The 26882-nt window shown below is 39.9% G+C and overlaps 1 protein-coding gene across 1 annotated transcript in view; it reads left to right on the forward strand.

The window, feature by feature from the left end:
- Positions 1-26882, forward strand: part of CFAP54 (cilia and flagella associated protein 54) — a gene marked incomplete at its 3' end in the record, with an annotated part of 310342 nt that overhangs the window by 259189 nt on the left and 24271 nt on the right. Inside the window, exons 65-67 of the mRNA XM_082667031.1 lie at positions 9349-9455; positions 12108-12249; positions 21585-21659. Coding sequence (XP_082523157.1) covers positions 9349-9455; positions 12108-12249; positions 21585-21659 — 324 coding nt within the window. The remainder of the gene's footprint in view (positions 1-9348; positions 9456-12107; positions 12250-21584; positions 21660-26882) is intronic.

Below are 26882 nucleotides of genomic sequence, written 5' to 3' on the forward strand. Positions count from 1 at the left end.
ACTGCTGTCTCTAAGAAGAGCCTCAGGCTCTTTCCCATAAAACATTTGCCATATAGTTTTACCCTATTCAGTACTTTTTATCTGTGTTTTTTGCCTCCTACCATGGTCTGGCCCTGTACTTCCTACCTCTTGAGCGCTGTCCCCTCTAGCTATGGCTCTGGTAACTTCTGCTGCTCCTTGCCTCGTGTGAACCGTGTCAGGTGGGGAAACCTCCAGAGCCCACCTCTCTTTGCTCTCAAGCACGCTTCTCCCAATAGCCTCTTCATTCTTCTTCCTTAGGCTGGCAACCTGCTGCTAACTCTTGGTCGTTATACATCCCTCCTACTCATACAAAAAAGAGAAACTTGAACACATCACTCCCCAGAAACGTTTAATGCTATTTCTCATATTTTGAAAGTACTCTCCTTCCCACCCTTTCCATACCCAATCCTTGCCAGATATTTCATGTACATTTTAAAATAATAAATCTGTGGTCTCTTTGGGGGAATTTAGTGCAGTAGTTTTCAAACCAAAGTTCCAAGAACACTCATGGGTCATGGAGTCAATATAGTGTGTCATGAATAGTATCTTTTTAAAGAAATTAAATATAAGAAGGCAATATCAGAATGCATCACACACAGTAAGTGAAAACGTTGTTTTCTGAAACTTTTGTTTCATGACAGATACTGTTAAAAAGAACATTTCTAGATTGACATTCGGCATCCTGAAGAATTTCTTTACTTGCTGGCAAGAGAACCAACAAGGTGTGATAAAAGAGTATATCCATTCAGAAAGGGTATGGAAGGATGACATTGTTGGGAAACAGACTGTTTACCCAAATAGTTAGTTTTAAAAAATGAGGAACAAAGTATAAAGTTCATTTCACAAGGTTGTAGAAATATCACATCCCTATCAGTCTGGGGCAGGATGATCTTGGGAGTTAATGTTAAGACTGCATCTGTGGCTGATAATTAGAATAACGAGGTTTCATGAATCAACAGCCATGTCTGACAATTAGCATGGGCGCATGAACTGGTGTCAGACAGAGATTAGAAGTGGAGCACCAACTAACAAATTCTGATTTAAACAGGTTGCTTGAGTGATTTGCGTAAGCCACAAAGGCACGGAACACACAAGTTTTTTTTTAATTAATTAATTAATTTTTGTCTGCACTGGGTCTTCATTGCTGCGTGTGGGCTTTCTCTAGTTGTGGCGAATGGGAGCTACTCTTCGTTTTGGTGCGCAGGCTTCTCATTGGGGTGGCTTTTCTTGTTGTGGAGCACAGGCTCTAAGTGTGTGGGCTTCAGTAGTCATGGCACGTGGGCTCACGGGCTCTAGAGCGTAGGCGCAGTAGTTGTGCGCGGACTTAGTTGCTCTGCGGCATGTGGGATCTTCCTGAACCAGGGCTCAAACCTGTGTCCCCTGCAATGGCAGGTGGATTCTTAACCCCTGCACCACCAGGGAAGCCCCCAGAACACACAGTTTTCCTATCTTAGTTCAGGGACATTTTTCCCCCTTTGAAAGTGAGTATGTATGTATTGGGTCATGATAAAAGATTCAGTTGCTGCCGTAAATCTCAGCTACCAAATCAGGAAACGCTGACTTGCGAGGGCTAGATCTTCTCAGACCTAAGAGTCTGTGTTTTCAGAAGACAACATTGAAATTTGTGTGATGCTTTAAATATTCATGTATGTGAGTATTCATCTAGTTATTATCTTAGACCTTTAGTGTAGAGTTTAATGTTGGAAAAACTGGGTGAAGCTCATGAAACCCATAAGACAATAGCAATAATGAACACCAGTGTAGAGCTTACTGTGTTCCAGGTATTCTGCTTCATTAACTTCACAGCAACTCTATGAGGTAGGTACAGTCGTCCCTCAGTATTCACAGGGGATTGGTTCAGAACCCCCTCAGATACCAAAATCCACAGGTGTCCAAGTCCTTTGTATAAAATGACATAATATTTGCATATAAACTATGCACATCCTCCTGTATACTTTAAATCATCTCTTCATTACTTATAAAACCTAATACAATGTAAATGTTATGTAGATAGTTACCAGCACATGGAAAATTCAAATTTTCATTTTTGGAACTTTCTGGATTTTTAAAAATATTTTTGATTCACGGGATGTTGAATCCACGGATGCCGAACCCATGGATCCAAACGGCCGAGTATTATCATTAGCCCCATTTTACAAAAGAGGAAACTGAGACCCAGGATGGGGGAATGCTAGTTGACAATGAATCAGGATTGGAGCAACTCAACACATTGTCGAGTTGGAGGGAAGCAAACGACCGCAAAGGCTGTTGTGTTGAAGGCAGCTGGACAGCCCAAGGCATGTTCTTCAGAGGCCACAGAAGATGTAGGCAGACAAGCATGATCAAGTGCAAGAAGTCTGATCAAGCAAAGCACTGAAAAGGAAGACTCCATCTGGCAAAGTAAAAACAGAAACTTGGATAGAGCTGAAATAGTTCTTGGAGATAAGTTTATTCAGAAGTCCAGCCAGTCTGGGAACAAGAAATATGGAGCCAGTGCTCTTTTCTGGAGGGCTTTAAATCCCTAAGAAGAGCAAGACTCTATTTCAGGGTCCCAAAGAAACAGGCTGTGCATTCAAGACAAGCTCAGGCCTAGCTGGGTAGTGAAAGATGAGCTAGGGTTCCTGGGAAAATTATCAAGTCTTAACAAAAGCAAAAGCCCAGTGTTATCAACTTGGATGTCAGGAGTGCTATAACTTAGAGATCATACAGATGCCCAGGACCTCCCTCTGAGGTCCTCTGGATTCTGCGACTTGTTGGCTAAGTGATTAACTAGAGCCTGGTCCTGCAGATGGGGCCCAGAATTACATCCAGCTTCTGGAAGCTGGGGAAGACAGAAGCTGCGTAAATGAGGCAGGCATCTGATAGTCCCTGGCCCTTGCAGAGTGTGGTCAGGAAACAGCCCCGCTGGCATCCCCTGGAAGCTCATTAGAAGTGCAGAATCTCAGGTCTCACTTCAGACCCACTGAATCAGAATGTTCGTTTTACTTGCACAGTTTAGAATGTGCAAGTAATGTATGCACACTTAAGGTTGAGAAGCACTGGTCTAGGCTGGTGCTACCAGTGAACTTAGAGCTCTCATGATGACTCTCCAAGAAGGTACTCCATTGCCAGTTTATATAGTGGGCTCTATTGGTAACCTCTGACTTTTGGTATCACCCAGGTCAAATGTCAGAACTGAAAGGAAACTAGGAGGACACTTAATCGACATTCTCATTTTACAGATGAGGAAGAAAAGTTCCACAGAGGTAAAATGACTTGACCAATACCTCAGCTCATTAGTGACAAAAATAAGAATGGAACCTAAGTCTTTTCATTCTTAATATTGATTTCTTTACAAACCACATATAGCTCAACTGCTTACTAACTAATGAATAAAGTATTTATTGAGTGCGTACTATGTGCCAAGCATTTTGTTAGGTGATTAAGATATCAAGATGAGGAAATTACAAATCAGCTCTATCTAGTGGAAGAGGGATTCGTCTTTCACTGTTCCTGGGCTGTGAGGACAAGACGATTTTTTCTTTTTCTTTCTTTCTTTCTTTCTTTTTTTTTTTTTATTGAAGTAAAATTGTTTTACAATATTGTATTAGTTTCAGGTGTACAACATAATGATTCCACATTTGTACACATTACAAAATAATCACCATGAAAAGTCTAGTTATCATCTGTCACCATACAAAGTTGTTACAGTAGTATTGACTATATTTCCTATGTAGTATATTACATCCCCGTGACTCATTTATTTTGCAACTGCAAGTTTGTACCTCTTAATCTCCCACCATCTATTTCACTCATCCCCCAACCCCTCTCCCCTCTGGCAACCACAAGTTTATTCTCTGTACCTATGAGTCTGTTTCTGTTTTGTTATATTTGATCATTTGTTTTGTTTTTTAGAGTCCACATGTAAGTGAAATCATGTGGTATTTGTCTTTCTCCATCTGACTTATTTCACTTAGCATACTACCCTCTAGGTCCATCCATGTTGTCCCAAATGGCAAGATCTTGTTATTTTTTTATGGCTGAGAAATATTTGATTGATTGATTGATATATTGATAACTATATATGTGTGTATATATATATATATATATATATATATGTATATATATTGTTTTGAATTAGTGTTTCTTCCAGAAGTGGAATTGCTGAATCATATGGTAGTTCTATCTTTAATTTTTTGAGAGACCTTCATACTGCTTTCCATAGTGGCTGCACCAATTTACATTTCTACCAACAGTGCATGAGACTTCCCTTTTCTCCACATCCTCATCAGCACTTGTTATTTGTTCTTTTTTATAATAGCCACTCTTTCAGGTGTGAGGTGAGCATTGTGGTTTTGATTTTCATTTCCCTAATAATGTTTGATGTTGAGCATTTTTTCATGTGCCTGTTGGCCATCTGTATGTCTTCTTTGGAAAAATGTCTACTCAGATTCTCTGTCCATTTTTTAACCAGGTTGTTTGTTTGTTGCTTTTTTTGAGCTTGAGTTGCATGTGTTCTTTGTATATTTTGGATACTAATGCCTTATCAGGGATATCACTTGCAGATATCTTCTCCCACTCAGTAGGCTGTCTTTTCCTTTTGTTGATAGTTTCCTTCATTGTTCAGAGGACTTTTAGTTTGATGTAGTCCCATATGTTTATTTTTGCTTTTGTTTCCCTTGCCTGAGGAGATGGATCCAAAGAAATATTGCTAAGACCAATGTCAAAGATCATATTGCCTATGTTTTCTTCTAGGGGTTTTATGGCCTCAGGTCTTAGATTTAAGTCTTTAATCCATTTGAGTTTATTTTTGTATATGGTGTGAGAGAGTAGTCTAGTTTGATTCTTTTGCATGTAGCTGTCCAGTTTTCTCAACACCATTTATTAAAGAGATTTTTTTCTTCCCCATTGTATATTCTTGCCTCCTTTGTTGTAGATTAGTTGGCCGTATAAGTGTGGGTTTATTTCTGGGTTTATTTCTATTCCGTTCCATTGGTCTATGTGTCTGTTTGGGGGCCAGTACCATACTGTTTTGATTGCTATAGCTTTGTAGTAGAATTTGAAATAAGGGAGCATGGTATCTCCAGCTTTGTTCTTCTTTCTCAAGATTATTTTGGCTCTTTGAAGTCTTTTGTGGTTCCATACAAATTTTAGAATTATTTGTTCTAGTTCTGTGAAAAATGCCATTGGTATTTTGATAGGAACCGCATTGAATCTGTAGAGTGTCTTGGGTAATATGGTCATTTTAACAATATTAATTCTTCCAGTCCATGAATTCAGTATGTCATTCCATTTGTTTCTGTTGTTTTCAATTTCTTTCATCAGTGTCTTATAGTTTTCTGAGTACAGTTCTTTTACCTCCTTGGTTAGACTTATTCCTAGGTATTTTATTCTTTTTGATGCAATTGTAAAGAGGATTGTTTTCTTAATTTCTCTTTCTGATAGTTCATTGTTAGTGTATAGAAATGCAATATATTTCTGTATATTAATTTTGTATCCTGCAACTTCACTGACTTCATTTATGAGTTCTAATAGTTTTTTGTGGTGTCTTTAGGATTTCTATATATAGGATCATGTCATCTGCAAACAGTGACAGTTTTACTCCTTCCTCTGTAATTTGGATACCTTTGATCTTCTTTTCTAATCTGATTGCTGTGCCTAGGACTTCAAATACTGTGTTGAATAAAAGTGGTCATAGTGGGCATCCTTATCTTGTTGCTGATCTTAGAGGAAAAGCTTTTCACCATTGAGCATGATGTTAGCTGTAAGTTTGTCATATATGGCCTTTATTATGTTGAGGTATGTTCTCTCTATACCCACTCTGTTGAGAGTTTTTATCATAAATGGACATTGAATTTGTCAAAAGCCTTTTCTGCATCTATTGAGATAATCATATAATTTTTATTCTTCAGTTTGTTAATGTGGTGCATCACATTGATTTGCAAATACTGAATCATCCTTGCATCCCTACTTGATAATGATGAACATACAAGGCAGTTTTAAATATAGTATTCCTCAGTGTTCGTCAAAACCATATCACTTCTTTCCATTGAAAGAAAAGAGTATTTTCAGAAGTGAATAAAGGAACACTGGAAATTTTATCATGGGCGTATTGCCTCCTGAAGAATCCAGTCCTGAGTATGCAAGGTTATATAACTTATCCTTGAGGAGTAAAGACAAGTTGGGAATAGAACTAAGCACTATTATCAACTAAGAACTAAGTGGATTAGATGAGGACAGGCTGGGGGATTAGATGGAAAGCTGGTTTGGGATTAGCAGCAGGTCCAAGAGAATATAGAAAATGAGGTATCCAGGAAGGGTAAGGAGCCAGTAGTGATCATGGGGCTAAAAATGACAACAGTAATGCTCTAAATACCGCTTAAAGCACTTTACGTTGACTCACTCAATCCTCACCCTGATCCATGGAATGGGGATTACCATATCTTAATTTTACAAATGAGAAAGCAGAAGCATAATGTTTTAATAATTTGCCCAAGATCACACAGCCAGTAAGTGGTGAAGGCGAACCCAGGCACCCCGGCTCCAGAGCTCTGGCTCACAACTATGCGAGTGAGTTTAGTGTTTTATTGTTTAAATATTGACCTCCTTTATTCAGGTGAATTCTGATTTCAGACTAAAGGAGAGACTAAGATACCCAGGAGCAGCTTCCTGGGTCCTCTCTCAGTTGCACGGGACACACGTCCTCTGTGGGTCATGAACCGCCGAAATACGGTGAGATATCTTGGTTTCAAGAAAGCTGCTGTCTTACCTGGGAGAGGAGTCTCTTGTACCTCTCTGATCATGTAGTCAAAACCAGGCGTGAGCCAGACTCAGTGAGAGAAGTGAAGGTAACAATAGAATTCAGATGTAAATCATCAACATGCGCATTTTCTACAAAAAATGCTGGTTAGCTGGCTGCCTCTTTGTGTGTTTCAGACCCTAAAACGGCTACAATCGCTATTTAGTACATTCTATTCAGGTTTCGCCAAGGAATAATTCCATGACTTCAGTCCCCGAGATGATTAACAAGGTTGCAACAGACTAAAATTAACCCTGAACTTTCATAGGAGTTTAAGGCCTTCTATGTCTGACAAAAATTAAGCATCATTTTAATGCTTAATTCATTGTTGCCTAGGCATAGAATTCTAGGTTGAAAATTACTTTCCCTCAAAATGTGGGTGGCACTGCTCCATTATCTCTGGCAATCCTGCACTGCTGTTGAGAGTTCTGTTCCCATTCTGATTCCTAGTTCTTTGTGACTTTTTTCCTCTGGAAACTGAGGATCTGCCCTCTGTCCCCCGTGTTCTAAAATTCCATGATGTGCCTTGGTGTGGGCATTGTGCTGGATTCTTAGGGTGCCCCTTTCAATATGTGAAGTATGTTCTTCAGTTCGTGGAGACATTTTTCTTTGATAATTTCCTCCCTCTGATGATCTCTGCACTTTCTGGAATTTCTGTTATTCAGATATTGAGCCTATCAGATTGAATGTTTACTTTTCTCATCTTTTCTCCCCTATTTATGTTTTTAAATTTAGGTTTATTTGGAGGGAGATATATTTAACTTTATATTTCAAATCTTTTATTGATTATTTAGTTGTGATTATCATATTTTTTAATTTTTAAGAGCTCTTATTCTCTTTCATTTTAATAGCACTGTGTTCTTATTTCATAGATGCAATATTGGCCTTTCTCTCTCTGAGGATATTAATTATGGTTTCAGTGATGTTTTCTTCTGCTCTCTATCTTGTATCTGATTCTCCAAATTCCTTTTCTTACATTAGTTTTGGTCTCTACCTTTCATTTCATGTCTAGTGACCCTTGGCTGTCTGTTCATGTTTGAGGCACTGAGAAGCATACTGAGTCAGGCTTATGGGCTTTTAGCCTCATTGCCGGGTGACTGTGGGAGCCAGCAGCTTCATTGGTGGATCCTGAAATGTCAGTATCTGTAGGTCTTTTCTCTTCATCTGGTAAATTTCCCCAAAGAGGACTCTTTTAGACTACTGCTTAGTTTTCTATGTTCTGGGCAGGGGCTAGAGTGGGGTAGAGGGATGTCTCTTGTTCAGAATATAGACTTTCACTTCATTCCAACGTTTTCAGTTCAGCACCCCACCTCTGGAATCTAATGTCCCTCCTGAGCATAGATCTTTGATTTAACCTCAGCAGAGAGAAAAATGGAAGAAGTTTGGCTAGCAGAGGAGAGGCAGGGAAGGAGGGAGGGAGTCTCCTGGTTGGATGGACTCAGAGAAGGGATGGGAGGGAGGTTGTCCCCAAGGCTTTCGAGGTTCTTGGTCGTGCTTGTTGTTGGCAGCCCCTCTGAAGGCAGATGGGACACAGCCTTTCCTCTCTGCTGACTAAGCAGAGGTGCTTTCAAATGTTTCAGGTGCTTTCAAAATGTTGCTAACATCTCTCATCTGCTTCATTTTCTCTCTTGCTTCTGTCTTTGTGGATTTATGCCTTTAAGAAAAAAAAATCCCTTTATTCTTTTTTTCTTGGCCACACTTCAGGTGGCTTGCAGGATCTTAGTTCCCCCACAAGGGATCAAACCCATGCCCCCTGCAGTGGAAGCACAGAGTCCTAACCACTGGACCGCCAGGAATTCCCAAAATCCCTTTACTCTTATTTTAGTTTGATTTGTGAGGAAGCGGAGATAAATGCATACATTTAATTAGTTAGTTTTGGCTGTCAGCTCTGGACCTCAGCTTTCTTGGAAGGACTTAGAGCAGACCACCTCTAAGGTCCTCTGAATCTCAAATTCTGTGAATTCATGATTGTAAATAGGTGCTGTAGAGTGTGGGACTGACTCTAAGAATTTTCAGAGTTCAAACATCAAGGAAATTACTAAAGCATGAGTCATTAGGAGAAGTTTCATCTTAGAGATGGGGGCTGGTAAGTTTTGTGTGGATGGAATACACGGAGAGAACAGGAAGGGAACAGCATAAGTGAATGCACAAACGTACCTATGACCACTGATGGGAAAGGGGCATATGGAGAAGGAACAAGAAACAAAGTTGGATATTCACCAGGTACAATATACATTAGAACTTGTTAGAGGGCCTTCAGAGGCTGAAATTTAAACTTAACTGCAGTAAGAAGTGTCAGTCATCAAAAATAATATAACCTTGGTACCAACTAGCATTTATTTTCATCTCATAACCTTTGCACAATTCTTGTTCATATCATTTCTCTTTAAAGTGAATTGGAAACAAACAAACAAAAAACCCTCATTTTTCTCTTCCAAAGAAAAACCTTTTAAAGTATAATGACACTATTTTGAGAACCGATGCTGCAGTTTTTGAGGCAAAGTGTAAGTTTGATGTAACATTTTATATGTCTTTTAATTTTCTTATAGGTGTTATTGTTGTATGCCTATAATATGAAGCCCCTGAATATTTCAGATGTTACATCTGCTGCTTACAACAATGTATGTGTTGGCTCTTTCTGGGTTCCACTAAACAGGCAAGTAAAGATGGATTATCCACAGCTCTTTGCTGATACTTTCATAATATTGACTGTTTCAGTAATATACAAGGTAAATCACAGGCGAACTTTTAGAAGACATTTTTGGAAAAGTCTTCCTTTTACTTAGCAGAGTATGATATTGCAGTGGGTAAGAGCATGAACTCTGAATTCAGCCTGCTTTGGTTCAAATGCTGGTTGTGCCCCTTCGTATCTTCCTATCTCAGCAAACTTGACCAGGTTACTTAACCTCTCTGTGCCTCAGTCTCTTCATCAGTAAAATGGGAATAATAATAATAGGACCTAGAGTTGTTGGAGGAATAGTTTCTGGTACTTCATAAAGATTACAGACAGTACAAAGATGTTGTCTGTACTATATTTTGCCTGTAGTTTGGGGTGTGTTTTAAAAAGAACTTAATGTGGCTCTGTATTAAGTTGCAAAATTAAGCCCAAACTCCACCACCATCCTGGTCTCACCCTTTCCTCTTTGACCAATCCTATTTTATATTGTTCCCCAAGTCAAAAGCCTCTGCGTCAGCCACTCTGTTTTCCTGCCTCTCCTTCAAACCGGGGATGGAGACTCTAATTCTTGCTCATGCCTGGTTTCTCTCTTTTCTGATTTCACCTTACCAAATTCCTTGTTTGTTTTTCACTTTTTTTCTTTGCTTAGTTAATTTAGTTTTGTTTTTGTTTTTTTGCGGTACGTGGGCCTCTCACTGCTGTGGCCTCTCCCGCTGTGGAGCACAGGCTCCGGACGCGCAGGCCCAGCAGCCATGGCTCACGGGCCCAGCCGCTCCGCGGCATGTGGGATCCTCCCAGACCGGGGTACGAACCCATATCCCCTGCATCGGCAGCCGGACTCTCAACCACTGCGCCACCAGGGAAGCCCTAGTTAATTTAGTTTTGATTCCATTGTTCATTGCCCTTGCGACGTCAGCCTCCATTTCCTCATTTCTGAGATGGAAATAATATTTTGCCTACCTTTTGGGGTTACTGTCAGGATCAGGCCAGACAGTGTATGCATATTCTTTGTATGCATGTATAACGTGTGCAGATACTTTGAAAGGCTGAAAGCACTGGGCAAATGTCAAGTCTCATCGTGGCCTCCTGTGTCTGTCAATGTCAGCTCTTTGCCCTGCTCACCACCTACTGAGTGCAGGGACTTGGCGCTTCTCCATCCTAACCTGGAGAGTCTGGTTCCTGGTCCTTGATTTCCATTTTGAAGAACTCTTTTCTCTTTGGCCTCTCCATGAAAGAGAATAAAACGAGATGTTTCAAGAGCTGGCATACTTTCAATTATTCAGTCAACTTTCTTTTTCTTTTCCCTTTTAAAATTTTTTTCAGTGTCATGGTGGAAAATCTTAGACACAGGACTATACCAGCACAGCTAAGCCACAAAATTAGGAAATTATGTTCTTTCCTTGTACATCCAGAAACATGGCAGAATTTTTTTTTCAGAACTACATGATGAAAATGATTATAATTTCTGCAGAGCGGAATGTAATCAAACTGACAGGATTCTTGTTTTACTCCAAAAAGTTCTTGATTTTCGTGTGTTTATGATCAATGGTAGGGTGACTAAAGTTAGGGACATGCCCCTGTCACTGAGGCTATCATAGAGGAAGTTGCCTGACAAACGTTCATCTGATTCATCCCTTGGTGACAGTATTTCTCCCACCTAGGGTGGAGTTCCTTGTGTTCTTATGAGGGTCACGATCAGTCTATGGGGAATTGCTCTTGTTGATCAGCCTACAGAAGGCAAAGGAAGAGCATGCTGCGGGAAACTGGGGAAATCGACGTTCCTGCATTTGCTCCTGATGTCATTTTGCTTTTTTGCATCATCTCCTTCATTTTCATAAAAGTTTCCCTCCGCCCCTGCACGGAGACCCGCACACCCACGCACGAATATGTGCGCACCTGCGCTCTACGTGCCTGTATCCTAGAGTCACTGGGAGCCCTGCAGGTGGCTCTTCGCCTCCCTCAGCTGTTTCAGTGCTTTTCCAGCTTCTGACTGCATTCACTAGTTAACCTCTGTCTCCAGCGCCTCCATGGTTCACTGGACCGTGGCTCCAGAAGCTTTCTGTCCTGCACACGATTGCCAGTGCGTCCTCTGCCCTCTTCCTCGGCTTTAGCTTTTCCTTTTTACTTGATTCTTCTCCCTACCCCCACTCCCCACACAGTACCTGTCACTGTGTGGGCTCGTTGACCCGTCTCTTAGAGCCATTGCTGACTTGTCCTAATTCTTAGCTTCAAGCCAGCCAGCCAATCAGAGCGTGGCACTGAGTTTAAGTAGGAGTAGATCTTTTGTCATTGTCTGGTGTTTCTTTGCCCATGTAGATATTTATTTTCTTTATTTTCATCTTAAGCAAGTATTTTGGATGTCTACATTTTTTTTTGCTTTGTGTCTTTGCCAGTTTATAATTATAAATCTGTCTGAGCATATAACTAGATCATAAACACTATGCAGGTGAGAATTGTGTCTCTGTTCTCATGTCTCTTGAATGAAGGAATGATTGAATGATGTTTGGGGATGCCAGAAATCTAAGTGTTAAATAACTAAGGACTTAATTTACATGTTTTATTGATTCTGGGAATAAATGAATGCCTTACTTAACTTTTCAAGTAAAATGCATACATGTTTGTTATTTTTAGAGTTATTTCAGTTCACGAGAAATTATCTAATCTTACGCAAATCGCTGAAATATCATTGCCTACAACTCCTAAAGTTACTTCAAATGAAAATGTATCTCAAGTAGAAGAAACAGAAGAGGAATCAATTGGTAAAGAAATGGAAGTAGGTTATTAAATAATGGAAAATTTTATTGCCATTGCAGGATGGATGTCATTATACATAATTAAATTATTTTTTACTTTATCAGAGCATAGCTATGTAACTAAACTTGAATGGTGTGGTTCTTGTGGCCTGTACTTTCTCTACTTAGAGTACCAGATATAACCCAACTTTTGGACACATAAGTAATGTTTTCTTCAAAGCTCTTCTAAGCATACCAATTATAAGAAACTGATGGTAAATGAAAACAAAGCCAATCTAGGTAAATCATTCAGATATAACCATGAATCCTAAGAAACAATGCTCTGTAAGTTTATAATGTTACTTTTAAATTCTAAGTCTAGTATTTGAGCATTTTTATTACCCAAGTAATATGGGAAGAAAAATTAGAAAATATAGATAAGCATATATCTTTCAGACTTTTTCTACACATCTGTATTTTTCTAACTAGAAAAAAAGGCATTATCCTTATAGTGTGTTATTAATCTGATTACAGAGTTGAGTGATGACTGATATTCATGTTTTGGAGGAGTTCCTTCTGAGTTCTCAACCCATTGAGAAGTAGGACACAGGAAACTGATATATGGAGATCTCAAACACTGGCATCATTACCGACAAAGCTGATTAGCAAACATGGCTCTGGATCTCTGGCCAAACAAGCATTAATATTTCACCCCTGAATTAGCCAGCCTTGCCCACCTAGTCACACAATAATCTAGCACACTTGTGTAGCTGTAGGATTTCCCCCGCTCCCCTGCTGACTGCCCGGCTGACTGCATGGAGGAGTAGAGAGTAATAGTCCCGCAGGCAGGGTGCCTTCAAAAATGTAAGCAAAGATTGACCCAATGGGGCTGAGCCTAGTTTGCTTTTCCCAAACTCACCAATCAGATAAGTGACTCCACTCTCCTGGCTGCATCCAAAAGAAGCTGGAAGTGTCCCCCCTTATTCTGGAGTGGAGTGGAAGTTCCTTACCCTCTATGGAAATGAGAGGAGCAGGGAATACCTGTTCTCCCCTAATCACTTGCTCTTTGAATTTCCATTTGCACATTCATCTGGTTGCTTGAGATATATGTTCTGTAGGTACCATGGCTTTTTTTTTTTTTAATCAAATAGATGTACAAGGTTTAAAATGAAAAGGGACAGTCTCCTGTTTGACCTGTCCCCACCCCACAGTCCTGCGAGCAGACCATTTTCAACTCTTTCAGCTGTTCCTTTTGTTATTTACTTCCAAGACTCTAAATAATATGCAGGATCAGTCATGAAAAGCAAGATAACCAACACCCTTTAAATCCAAGTGGGTCCACTGGGCTCCATGTCTCCCCACACCAGCCTCCAGGCTGGTGGCACATCCATCCTCTGGAACATCCCCAGTCACTGGGCAGGAGGGAAGAAAAGGGGCAAATCACACCCTGGCTCTTTGAGTTTCCATCATATCACTTGCACTAACATTTCACTGGCCAAGTAAGTCACGAGCCATGCCAACAATTCTGCTACCAACTTGGAAAGAGGAAAGCTGGAAAAATTGTTGAATAGTGCTAATGACAGCTAAAAATAATTATTTTTTCTTGATAAATCAGTTTTATATAATATCTATTGATTTTACTATACAAGGACTTTACTATACAAGGATTCCCTATATTTCTTCTCAACTTCTCCTTTCCCCATCCTTTCTAAATATTGTTATATCACAGAATTTAATTAAATCAGCATTCAGTGTTTACGTCATTATAACCCTGTAAACAATGTTCACAGCCAAGTCACAGTGTACTGTGGTTATTTTCCTTTCCTGTATAAGGTTTGATTTTTCTTCACTTGTCTTTTTTCTTAACTTCTTTCTGATCATTACATTGGATCTGTCATATATTCATCCATAGATTTGTACCCAAGTGTTTATATTTATGTCTCAACTCTTCTTTTCCTTCCTGGAGGCCCCTCTCCTGCTCTGGTTAAGGACTGGTTGCCCCCAATGCCTGCAGCACAGCTCTGATTCTGGGACCTCCCTCTGCTGCTTTTCTGGTTGAATTCCCAGCCACTTGGGTCCCATCTCTGTTTTTCTTCTCTGAAAGCTTTTAGGATCTTTATTTTTGCTCTGCTGTATCTTTTTAAAAAAATCACTTTCTGCTAGTTTAATATTCAATTGGTCACCAATAACAAAATATTTTTAATTCTTAAAGAGCATTATTGGTATGGCTCTTTTTGTTTTCTTGTTTACGTTATCTTTATTTTTTTTTTGCGGTACGCGGGCCTCTTACTGTTGTGGCCTCTCCACACATCCTTTATAGTGCACATCCTTTATAGTGTCCTCAAATGTTACAACACAAATTACCAGATGTTTAACTATAGTAATGATATTCTGAGTGCTCAGAATAAATATCCCAGTAGATCAGATATCTCAAACTCATGAGATTCATATAATGTAATTCTTCTCCTAAAGTGCATTGTTGCCCTTTCATATCTGTTTTCAAGAACTCAGCTCATTTCGTTTTCGAACTTCTTTAGTAGATCACTTACAATCACAGTTTTTTAGTCATAGACCAAACTTACCAGTTTGCTGTCTTTGAGCCATAACCTAGACAGTTCTTTGCTGAAATTGTCCTTGAATCCATTATTATATAGTTCATAAAAGGCAAATGATTATTTTTCTCCTGAACCCATTTGTCTTTTCAACTTACATTGTCTGAGACAGGAGAGTGAGTGTCCGTAAGAGTAAGGATTCTGGGTTGTGCTCTGCCACTCAGCTTTCCTACCGAGGGTCAGTCACTTAATGTTTCCTGGGACTAGTTTTCTCCTCATCTCTAAACAGGATCCTTTCACTCAGTTACTGGTGAGATGAAGAGATTGTCCCTTGGTTGGAATGAGAGCCATCAGAATTTTCCTGGGAGTCAGATATCGGTATCAAGTTCATCACAATGAGCCCAGTGCCTGAGCCAAGAAGTTGACTATGAATATAAACAAATCAGGAACAAATAGGGGCAAGTAGGGGCGTTTGAATGCAAGCAGAGGGAAGAATCCAGACGGCCCACCTTGCCTTAGCCAAGCTTTGTGACTTGCTCTCACGTCCTGACTTGAGTGATATATGTGAGTAGCTCAGTCCCTGAGTAGAACAAACTGCTTTCAGTCCTGATGTTGTCCTCTGTGTTTTCTTTGTTTTTTTTTTTTTTGTTTTTTTTTTTTGCTGTACGCGAGCCTCTCACTGTTGTGGCCTCTCCTGTTGCAGAGCACAGGCTCCGGACGCGCAGGCTCAGTGGCCATGGCTCACGGGCCCAGCCGCTCCGCGGCATGTGGGATCTTCCCAGACCGGGGCACAAACCCGTGTCCCCTGCATTGGCAGGCGGACTCTCAACCACTGCGCCACCAGGGAAGCCCTCCTCTGTGTTTTTGAGTTTACTTTATCCTCCAACTTAAAAAGTGTTTCTTCAGATTTAATTAGGGCATTTTGAGATGTGTTCCAGTTCTGGTAGTTCTATATGTGAAAGAATGTCACAAAATGGAAAAAAACCTGCTCTTTTTAGTTTAGGTGAATTAGCAAACAAATTAATTCACACCATTTGAAAGTTGTGAAACGGAAGGAATAAACTTTTCTATTTTTTTCCCTATATACTAACCAGCACTTAGAAAAAAAAAAAAAAAGAAACAGCTAGGTTCTAGGTTATATCAAATAAATTCCAGGGACTAAAATCTGCCAGTTTGTTGTCATGACAACCTTCACTTGGAGCTAATGAGAAGTTAACTAGGACACTTGAAGAGATCAATTCTGTTTGGGAGTTGGACAGGATTTCATAACCTCTATAATCAAATATATTTATTTCTATCTCAGTATGGATTTTTGGTAGGTTGTTAAATATAAAGGTCCAGAAAATGTACCTTTGGTTGATATGGGAGGTGGTGAATCTTGTTCTCTTTCTCATTCCCTTCCTTTTTTTTTTGTTTTCTCTCCCCCAAATCCCTATGGTCTGGAATAAGCCAAAAGCTTCAGAACACAGGTATTAATTTAAGATGTTTTGGGAGGGCTACAGAACAGGTGTTCCAGTCACTTCTGGCTCGAAAACACGTCCTTCTTCCAAAATGGACAACAGTGGCTCAGAATCACTGGATTGTTTTAACCTGTCATTCACAGCTTTATGGGGTATCTTCAGAGCATATCAGGTGTTTTAAAGCATATAAAAGGTGCAAACCATTCTGATTTTATGACACAAACACCTTTTTTGGAATGATAACATACTGATATGATAAGCCTAAAATATATTTACCAAGTCACCTAAGATGAGTTCAGCAAACACGTGTGGGATGCCCGGATTGTACCAGGCAATTATATATAGTCAACATATCCCCAGTATCAAAGTACTATGAAAACATAGAACAAAATACAATTGAACATTAGCATCAAATAACACGTTATCTTTGAGAAACCGTTACGTGCAAAAATTTTCCAGGCTTGAGGAGATAAGGACATACTGAAATCAGCACAATTAGGTCCCTGTCAGGAGGAGCTTAATCACTGTGTGAGTATGACCATAGGTACCCAGATGTAATTCATAATGAGCCCAGCTGCCCGGTGGCCCTCTCTTAGCAAGCAAAGTCTGGCATTCAAAGAAACATCAATATAATGTTCAAAACCATTGAAAATAATCTAAACCTTATTCTTATGAGTCTCTCGTAAGAATATCTGAGAGGGAATCCTTTCATCATATACAGCATAACTTCTTTTAAATCTCCTTTTTCCCAACTGCCTTACTCTTAGTGCCTCTCTGACGTTCACAGTGGCAGCTCTCCAACCTCTGCCTCATTGGTTCAGATTCCTAAACCTCTCCCTCCAACTCAGTCTGCATGGAGTGTTTTGACTCCTCTTCCCTTCCCGCTCTGGTTCAGCTCTTTTTTTTTTTTATAACATCTTTATTGGAGTATAATTGCTTTACAATGGTGTGTTAGTTTCTGCTTTATAACAAAGTGAATCTGGTTCAGCTCTTCATTATGAAGTTCAGCTTAGTCTCTCTGACACCTTCCCCTTTTCCTGTTTCCCCCATTATCCGGATTCTACACTTATACAAAAGGGCAAGGTTGCTGATATCCTTCTTTCTCAATGGTGGAGCTGTTGATGCAAACTATTCCAATTTATCATTAAAAAAAATCTCATTAACATAGGTGTGTGTGTGTGTGTGTGTGTGTGTGTGTGTGTGTGTGTGTGTTAAGAGAAAGGGTTGAGCTAGACTTTGTGCTTGCTTCAGTAGCGCAGGTAGCATTTTATAGCCCATGTAGACTGAAATAAAAATCATGTTTCCTTGCACCCTGTGCCCTGACTCTATTGTTTTGGTCATTATCTCTTTCTGTGTCTCTTCCTCTCTCTTGACTTTGAATTCCTTTGCTCAGGGGTCTTCTCTGATATCTAGCCCAGTAACCAACTTCTAGTTGGAGACCTATGGAGAGCACTTACTCCAGACTGAGGATACAGCAAGAGATGAGAGGTGAAGTCATGGAGCTGGATGTTGTATTCAGGGTGGCAGGAGTGCAGGGTGAATGTAGGGCCCTGGGAAGGCAGGGCTGGGCATGGGCCGTAGGAAAAGCTGGGAGCAATGCCCGGAAGAGCATCTCATGATCCACCCTGAAATTTGCTAAGATAACCCTGATGGCATGTGAAGGACGGATGAAGGAAGCAAGAGTTTGGAGGGTGGAAAGCAAGTTAGGAAGTTTTTTTTCCCATAAAATGGGTGAACAATGATGAGGACTTCAACTAAGTCAAAATGTTGGCTCTGTTATTTTGGAAGTCACTCCAAAGCCTATCCCTCATCAAATCAACAGATGCTCCTCTTTAAGGGAAAGTGACAGAGACTGAGCAGGGGTCCTTCTGTGCCCTCCCAGGCCCCTTGCCAACTGCACCATCCCTCCAACCGCCTTCTGCCTGGGATTGTTGAGTTCAGTGCTTTCCTTGTCTTCATTTCTGTGGCAGCAAGGTCACGGGAGGTTTCCCGCAGCCCAACATCGAATCAGCCAGTTTCCCAAGTGTGTATGTGGTTTACCTCAAATAATGCCAAAGAAACAGAACGTTGTTGAGGCGAAATTTGTGTTTTATAAATGTTGAGACAAGCCATGGAAGGCATTTATCAGGTGACATGGCTGTCTTCATCTGTTATGGAAATGATTAATGATACAGACAGTGTCATTTTGCTTGATAGCTCTTGATGAAATCATGACAGTAACCCATCACAGCTATTATTGAAACCTTTTGTATAGAAAGAAAACGTACTTTAACCAGTCCTAAGAACTCAATTAGAAATATAGAAATTTGGATAAATAAGAAGAATACGTAAGAATGTACTCCAGGATGTGTGTTCCCCTCTGTCTAGTAAAGTGGACCAGGAGCCTGGAAAGTTCGTCATAGGAAGATGGTGTCCCCCAGTCAGTGCTGGATGTCCTGCCTGCCCTCCATCCTTTCTGGTCCCATGGAAGCTGCCCTACTTCTGGCCATGATCACTTCCTGCCCAAACAGCTTGAGTAGCCTCCTAGCTAATTTCTCTTTCTCTTATCTCTTCCTAGTCCAGTTCAGCTTTACATGGTAGCTAGAATTGTCTTTTTTTTTTTTTTTTTTTTTTGCGGTACGCGGGCCTCTCACTGTTGTGGCCACTCCCGTTGCGGAGCACAGGCTCTGGACGCGCAGGCCTAGCGGCCATGGCTCACGGGCCCAGCCGCTCCGCGGCATGTGGGATCTTCCCGGACCGGGGCACGAACCCGTGTCCCCTGCATCGGCAGGCGGACTCTCAACCACTGCGCCACCAGGGAAGCCCCAGAATTGTCTTTTTAAAGCAGTCAGATCATTATCCCCTCAGTCCAGTGACTCTCAATTTCCTAAGCAACAAAATCCAAATTCCTTACGTTTACGTGTCCTGTTATAAGTACACCTCTCAGCCTTATTTCTCACCACCGTGCTTCCTATACACACCAGCAGTAAAGACCGTATCAGGTTCTTTATGTTTCTTGAATATCTGCTGTTTCATTGCTCCATCTGGAATGCCCTTGTCCCCATTCTCTGCCAGTTGAAGTCTTACTACTCTTTCATACCTCAGTTTATATGACCCTTTCTCCAGGAAGTATTCCCTGTTCATTATACTTTTTTTTTTTAACATTTTTATTCGAGTATAATTGCTTTACAATGGTGTGATAGTTTCTGCTGTATAACAAAGTGAATCAGCTATACATAAACATATATTCCCATATCTCCTCCCTCTTGCGTCTCCCTCCCACCCTCCCTGTCCCACCCCTCTAGGTGAACACAAAGCACCGAGCTGATCTCCCTGTGCTATGCGGCTGCTTCCCACTAGCTATTTATTTCACATTTGGTAGTATATATATGTCAACGCTATTCTCTCACTTTGTCCCAGCTTACCCTTCCCCCTCCCCGTGTCCTCAAGTCCATTCTCTATGTCTGTGTCTTTATTCCTGTCCTGCTTCTAGGTTCTTCAGAACCTTTTTCTTTTGCCCCCTAAGATTCCATATATATGTGTTAGCATACGGTATTTGTTTTTCTCTTTCTGACTTACTTCACTCTGTATGACAGACTCTAGGTCCATCCACCTCACTACAAATAACTCAATTTCCTTTCTTTTTATGTCTGAGTTGTTCCATTGTATATATGTGCCACATCTTCTTTATCCATTCATCTGTTGATGGGCACTCAGGTTGCTTCCACATCCTGGCTATTGTAAATAGAGCTCAAATGAACATTGTGGTACATGACTCTTTTTGAATTATGGTTTTCTCAGGGTATATGCCCAGTAGTGGGATGGCTGGGTCATATGGTAGTTCTATTTTTAGTTTTTTTAAGGAACTTCCATACTGTTCTCCATAGTGGCTGTATCAATTTACATTCCCACCAACAGTGCAAGAGGGTTCCCTTTTCTCCGCACCCTCTCCAACATTTATTATTTGTAGATTTTTTGATGATGGCCATTCTGACCGGTGTGAGGTGATACCTCACTGTAGTTTTTATTTGCATTTCTCTAATGATTAGTGATGTTGAACATCCTTTCATGTGTTTGTTGGCAATCTGTATATCTTCTTTGGAGAAATGTCTATTTAGGTCTTCTGCCCATTTTTGGATTGGGTTGTTTCTTTTTTTGATATTGAGCTGCATGAGCTGCTTGTATATTTTGGAGATTAATCCTTTGTCAGTTGCTTCATTTGCAAATATTTTCTCCCATTCTGAAGGTTGTTGTTTCATCTTGTTTATGGTTTCCTTTGCTATGCAAAAGCTTTGAAGTTTCATTAGGTCCCATTTGTTTATTTTTGTTTTCATTTCCATTTCTCTAGGAGGTGGGTCAAAAAGGATGTTGCTGTGATTTATGTCAAAGAGTGTTCTTCCTGTGTTTTCCTCTAAGAGTTTTATAGTGTCTGATAGTCTTATAATCATGACTCCTTTAGTTGTAAGTAAAGAAAAACTACTTATGCTAGCTCAGATGAAGTAGGTTTGGTAAGGAGGCAGTATTTGGCTGGGCATGGTGAGTAAGCTCGTGCATAACCAAGGACTGGGGACAAAACACAGTGGGCCCCACAGAAAGTGAAACTTGGAGAGTCGGGAGCCAAGATTGCACTCAGTCCCACAGGCGGCGTCAGTTCTCATTTATCTCTGTTTCTTGCTCACTCATGTTACATGTAGCCCATTAGGTGCCTTCTCCAACTCCGTATTGCAACCTCTCAGCTCATCCGGCCAGTCCTGATGGTAACTCTCTTCTGTTGTCCTTCCTTATATGAAATTACAATGATGGAGAATCTGATTGATTCAACCCTGCCCATAGGTAGATCTTTCTTGGGTCAGATGTCCACACAGAAAAACGCTGCGTCCAAACAGTAGGGGCTGCGGCAGTGTCCTCAGCAATAGACCACGTATGATATCAACTCTCTCTTCTTCTTCTTCATTTTCTCTTTCCATTTCTTTCTCGATTCCCACCTGTTCATCTCTGCTTAAACCCTTTCTCAGATCTGAACCTCTTTATTCCAGGGCTCTCTTCTCAGAAGAAAAGTGATCTTCCAAAATCTTATTCTGGTGTGAATTACTTTACTTGTTCTTCTCTAACACATGAATTTTAATTGTGAATTTTGCAGGGAAACAATCCTAAAATAATTTATTATTTGTCATTAAATCTTATAGTTTGTGGCTATTTTGTATCTTTTCAAATAACCCTAATTACTTAAAAGATTGTGACCTCTGAATCCCTCTAAGTTTCATCCTGGGAATTAGGGTTAGGGAATGATGTAACAAAAGACAAATGAAATAACTAATATGTAATTAAAATATCTAGTATTTTACCAATAAGATCAACCTCACTATATTGTCTTATTATTTCTAGAACATGATTATTGAATGTTGCTCTGAAATAGCATCTTTGTTTTTGCCTGATGAAGAGGCAACTCCGCTATCTGAGGTATGCATCTCTTTTAAAACTGTATGTGATTCTCTAACAAGTATTGTTGTTGCTATGGAAATGGAAATACAGAAAACATCTATTATGAAAGTATCAAGGGCCTAACCATCCTTAATTAATATGAAAAGTGCTAAGCATTAGTTTATAATAGCATGTTATTTTGGTTAGAAATATTCTTTGTTAAAAAATCAACTAGTACAGAAAGTTGTGGAGAGGATAATCTTAAAATCATCTCAAATTCACCATTCAGGGAATAACCACTATTAACATTTTGGAGAATATCTCAAATTTTTTTCATGTATAGTTAGACTTTTGAATTTTTATATCAGTGGGATCATACTGCACAAGCATTCTGTAACTTGTTTTTTTTTTCATTCAACAATAATGCTATGGAGATATTTTTATGTGAAAAGTCTACCCTGTCTTATTTCATGCCTACATAATAGTTTCTTTTAAGTATTTGTCATGTCAGGCTCTGTTTATATAACTAGATCCTTATTCATGGATCTTGAGGTTGATGGGTTCTAGAACATGTATTTCACCCTTCTGTTTCACCCATCCTCAGAGTTAATTCTTAGGAATAGGATTTTGGAGTAAAAAGTATGCATATGGTCCCTGACTTACAATGTAAGTCCCTGACTTACAACTTATGATTTTTTTGACTTTATGATATTATGAAAGCAATACACATTCAGTAGAAACCATACTTCAAATTTTGAATTTTGAGCTTTTCCCTGGCTAGCAATATGCAGTCCAATACTTGTGATGTGAGGCAGCAGCAGTGAACTGCAGCTCGCATCACCCTCACGATCATGAGGGGAAACAACCCACATACGTACAACCATTCGGGACCCGGACAGCCATTCTGTTCTTAACTTTCAGTACAGTATGCAGTAAATTACATGAGCTATTCAACACTTTATTATAAAATTGGCTTTGTGTTAGACGATTTTGTCCAACTGCAGGCTAATGTATGTGTTCTGAGCGTGTTTAGGGTGTGCTAGGCTAAGCTCTGATGTTTGGTAGGTTAGGTATATTAAGTGTATTTTTGACTTAAGATATTTTCAGCCTCTGATGAGTTTACCCATTTACTGGGACATAACCCCATCATAAGTAAAGGAAGATCTGTATACATTTTCTATTGTGGTAAAATATACATAATGTAAAATTTACAATTTTAATCATTTCTAAGTGTACACATCAGTAGCATTAAGTACATTCAAAACGTTGTGCAAACATCTCCACCATCCATCTCCACAATTTTTTCATCATCCCAGGTAGAAACTTTGTACCCATTAAGTAATAACTCCCCATTTCCTCCTCCCCCAGCTCCTGGTAATCTCTGTTCTACTATTTGCTTATTCTAGGTACCTCATATAAATGGAATCATACAATATTGGTTTTTTTGTGGCTGGCTTATTTCATTTAGTGCAATGTTTTCAAAGTTCATCCATGTTTAACATGTATCAGTACTTCATTCCTTTTTAAGACTAAATAATATCCCATTGTATGTATATACCACATTTGTTTATCCACTCTTCTGTGGATGGACATTTGAGTTGTTTGTACCTTTTGGCTCCTATAAATAATGCTGCTATAACCATGGGTGTACAAGTATCTGGGTGTACACCTAGGAGTGGACTTAGTACTTGGTGGATCATATGGTAATTCTATGTTTAACTTTTTAAGAAAACCCCAACAGCTGCACCATTTTACATTCCCATCAATAGTGCAAGAGGGTTCTAATTTCTCCACATACTCACCAACACTTACTTTCTTTTTTGATAATAGCCATCTTAATGGGTGGAAAGTAGCATCTCATTGTGATTTTGATTTGCATTTCCCTAATGACTAACTTAATCGCTGATCGCCCATTTTTATATCTTCTTTGGAGAAATGTCTATTCAATCCTTTGCCCATTTTGAATGGGCTTATACATTTGGGTATATAATTGCAAATGGCCTCCAGAAATGTGGCACCAGTTTTCTCTCCCATCTGCAGTAGGTGAGAGGCCCAGTGTAACTGTGTGTTCACCCACACTAGTTCTCCTCCTTCTTCTGCTCTCTCCCTCCCTCCTCCTCTTCTCCCTTTCCTCCCTCTCGTCCCCCTCCTCTTCTTCTAACTGTTGTAGGTCTGACAAGTGAAAAATGACATTTTCAATTATTTTATATTTATTAATAGTAAAGCCAAATATAGTTCCTACTTTGTTGGCAGTCTGTGTTTCTCCTTTTGTGGAATGGTGTTCATTCATTTAGCCAATCAACAAATACTTAGAGTGAACTGCCTATGTGTCAGGAACTCCTTTCTAGGCCCTAGAGAGCCTCCTGTGAACAAGCAACAAGGACCTCACTCTCTCGGAGCTGCCGTTTTTTTGTTTTTGTTTTTGGAGAGAAATAGTAAATAAATCAATAAGCAAGATAATTCTGCATTTTGTTAAGTGCTATGAAGGAAAAAACAGAGTGAGATGTTAGAGTAGGGTTGGCAAACTGCAGCCTGTGAACTATGGCCCACTGCCTGTTTGTAAATAAAGTTTTATTGGAACACAGCCATGCTCATTTGTTTACCAGTTGTCTATAGCTGCTTTTGAGCTACAACAGCAGAGCTCGGTAGTTTTGACAGAGACCATATAGCCCACAAAGTTTACATTATTTACTATCTGGCCCTTTACAGAAAAAAGTATTCTGATCCCTGTGATAGAAAATAACAGGGGATGGGGCAACAGTTTAGATGGGTGGTCAGGGAAGAATTCTCTTAGGAGAAGACCTGAAACATTACACTGTGTCCCTCCCACTAGATCATTAGCTTCTCGGGAGCAGGGGTGGTGCTATCTTAATCTTTGAATTCTTACAGTGCCTTGTACACGACATCACTTGGTTATTGTTTCTTGAATTAAATTCTCTTTAGTTTTAAATACCTGAAATTTAATATTTGCTTAAAATTTTTTTTTCATCTGGCCATTCATGTTCTTTTCCCATGTTTTTAAATGAGGAACTTAATTTTTTATTATGGAAATATGTAGAATTACTGCAGCAGACCATTGACAATAAAAATCAAGCTTAATTCTAGTTTTGAACAAACTGTGATTTACAAATAGGTCACAGAAAAAAATTGTTATTTTAAGACACATGATTTATAACATTAATGGGCTTTGGCCCCCGACAGACCTGGGTTGGAATCCCAGCCTTGGATCTTGTTTGACCTGAGGCAAATCATTTAACTTCTCTAAGCCTCAGTTTTCTCATATGTAGAGTGGGGTAATAATGCCAACAATGCCTCGCAGTTGTGAGGACTAAAGTAAATAATGTATGTTAAGTATTTGGATTAGGGTCTAGTGCAAATAAATGTTAAATAATTATCAGCTATTTCATCATGTCATCTTCATTATCATCTTCCCTACCATGGTCCTGCCTTCCATGTGTGAATTCTTCATCCTCTAGTCAACTCATTTCAACAGATTTTTAAGATCCAAAGTTGTTTTGAAATATTGACAGAAAAGGAGAGTAACAGTGTTAAAGAGAGAGAGAAAACCAGGAGTCCTTTTCTTTGCTTGTAATGTAAATAATTGTTGAATCCTAGAGGAATTAGGTCAGGGTACAAGATCCCAACATGAGATCGCAGTCGTGAAAGAATCACTGGTCCAAGAGAAGGTGCCTCCAATCAAATCCCACGCTAGCACGTCCACTGAGAGCGAGGCTCACCTGAATCCCAGGCTAGCACGTCCACTGAGAGCGAGACTCACCTGAATCCCACGCTAGCACGTCCACTGAGAGCGAGACTCACCTGATAGTGCTGGATGGAGCGTGGGCGTTTACAGGCTTGTTCCAAGAAGTAAATGGTTAAAATAAAGAAGAAGTAAATTTGTCTAAATAAAATTACATGCCTTCTTTTGTCACTGGCATGAGATCTTCCTGTTCAGTTTAATTCCTTACTGAACATATCTATTATAATTGCCTTTGCCTGTATTGCCTCTTCTTAATTATAATAAATATTGCCACACACAACTTGTGACAGAAATAACCTGAGATAGCAAGGAAGTGAAGGAAGGGAATGAGTGCTACGTGCTAATGTTCTTAGTGATTAGTTACAGAATGTAAATGACCGTTAGGTGTACTTTCTGGTGCACCAACAATGAAGCGATCCTTTCATTGCCTACGTAGGTTCAGATTATTGCAGTTTCCAAGTTGTCAGGTAGGATTCAAACATGACGCTAGAAATATTCTTTCCGCTCTTGCTGTGACCGCCTGTGGGGAGTCGTTCTATACATTCATCAGTAATTTTTGACTTCCAGCTGCACGCAGAACATTGTTGTAGATACTTTTGTTGCTGTAAAGGCAGCATAGGTTTACGTTCCTGCATTCAGCTAAATTAAATACTTTCGTATTGGTTCACATGATACATGTGAATTTACCTAATATGTGTGTGTGTGTGTATGTATGTAGTAGGTGTATCTGTGTGTGTGTTACGTATATCTGTAGTGTGTGTACATGTGTGTATATATGTATTGAACTGATTTGAGTCATACAGACTCAGTATGGAGAGGAAATTCCTAGGAGCAGATCCTGCTTTGAAGGTGGAAAAGGTGACCCTAAGCCTAGAGAAAGGACACATTGTAGAGGAGATTGCAAAGTAGTTTTTCTTGGCTGCATGAGTTTAGTAGGATATTTTTTGAGTTCACGGTTTTTAGCTAGACCTACTATAGTACCTGACAAACACTAATGATAATAATCATTAAACTGCAAATCTTACTAATAGTAGTAGTAATTTTAATATTTATTGAGCACATGGCATGTGAAGACACTGTCCAGTGTTTTAAATCCAGTATCTCATTTAACATTACAAGAAGCCTATGCAGTCGGTTACTGTTACTATCCCCATTTTAGAAATGGGGAGGTGTAGCAGCATGCCCAAGCTCTTGCAGCTTGTAGGTAGAGGAGGCACTAGTCAACCATAGATCCGCGTACATCCGGGATCTGCATCTTTAACTAAAGTGCACCCAGTGCATGTCTGATTAGAAGAGGGAGCAGATGCTGCAGGGTGTTGAGGAGTGAGAGGTGAGAAAGGGAAGGCTGCAAGTGTAGATGAATCTTTGAGAAGGTTTGGGACAGGAGTCTGGAGGGGGTGGAGGAGCAGCTCCCAGGAGGCAAGGAGGCAAGGGCAGGCGTTAGGGCAGCAGCAGTGCACAGGGCAAAGAGTTGGGAGGGGCGCAGTTTGCCTGTCTAGAAG

The sequence above is a fragment of the Grampus griseus genome (genome assembly GCF_964374135.1).
Source record: "Grampus griseus genome assembly, chromosome: 11".
Classification (NCBI taxonomy): domain Eukaryota; kingdom Metazoa; phylum Chordata; class Mammalia; order Artiodactyla; family Delphinidae; genus Grampus; species Grampus griseus.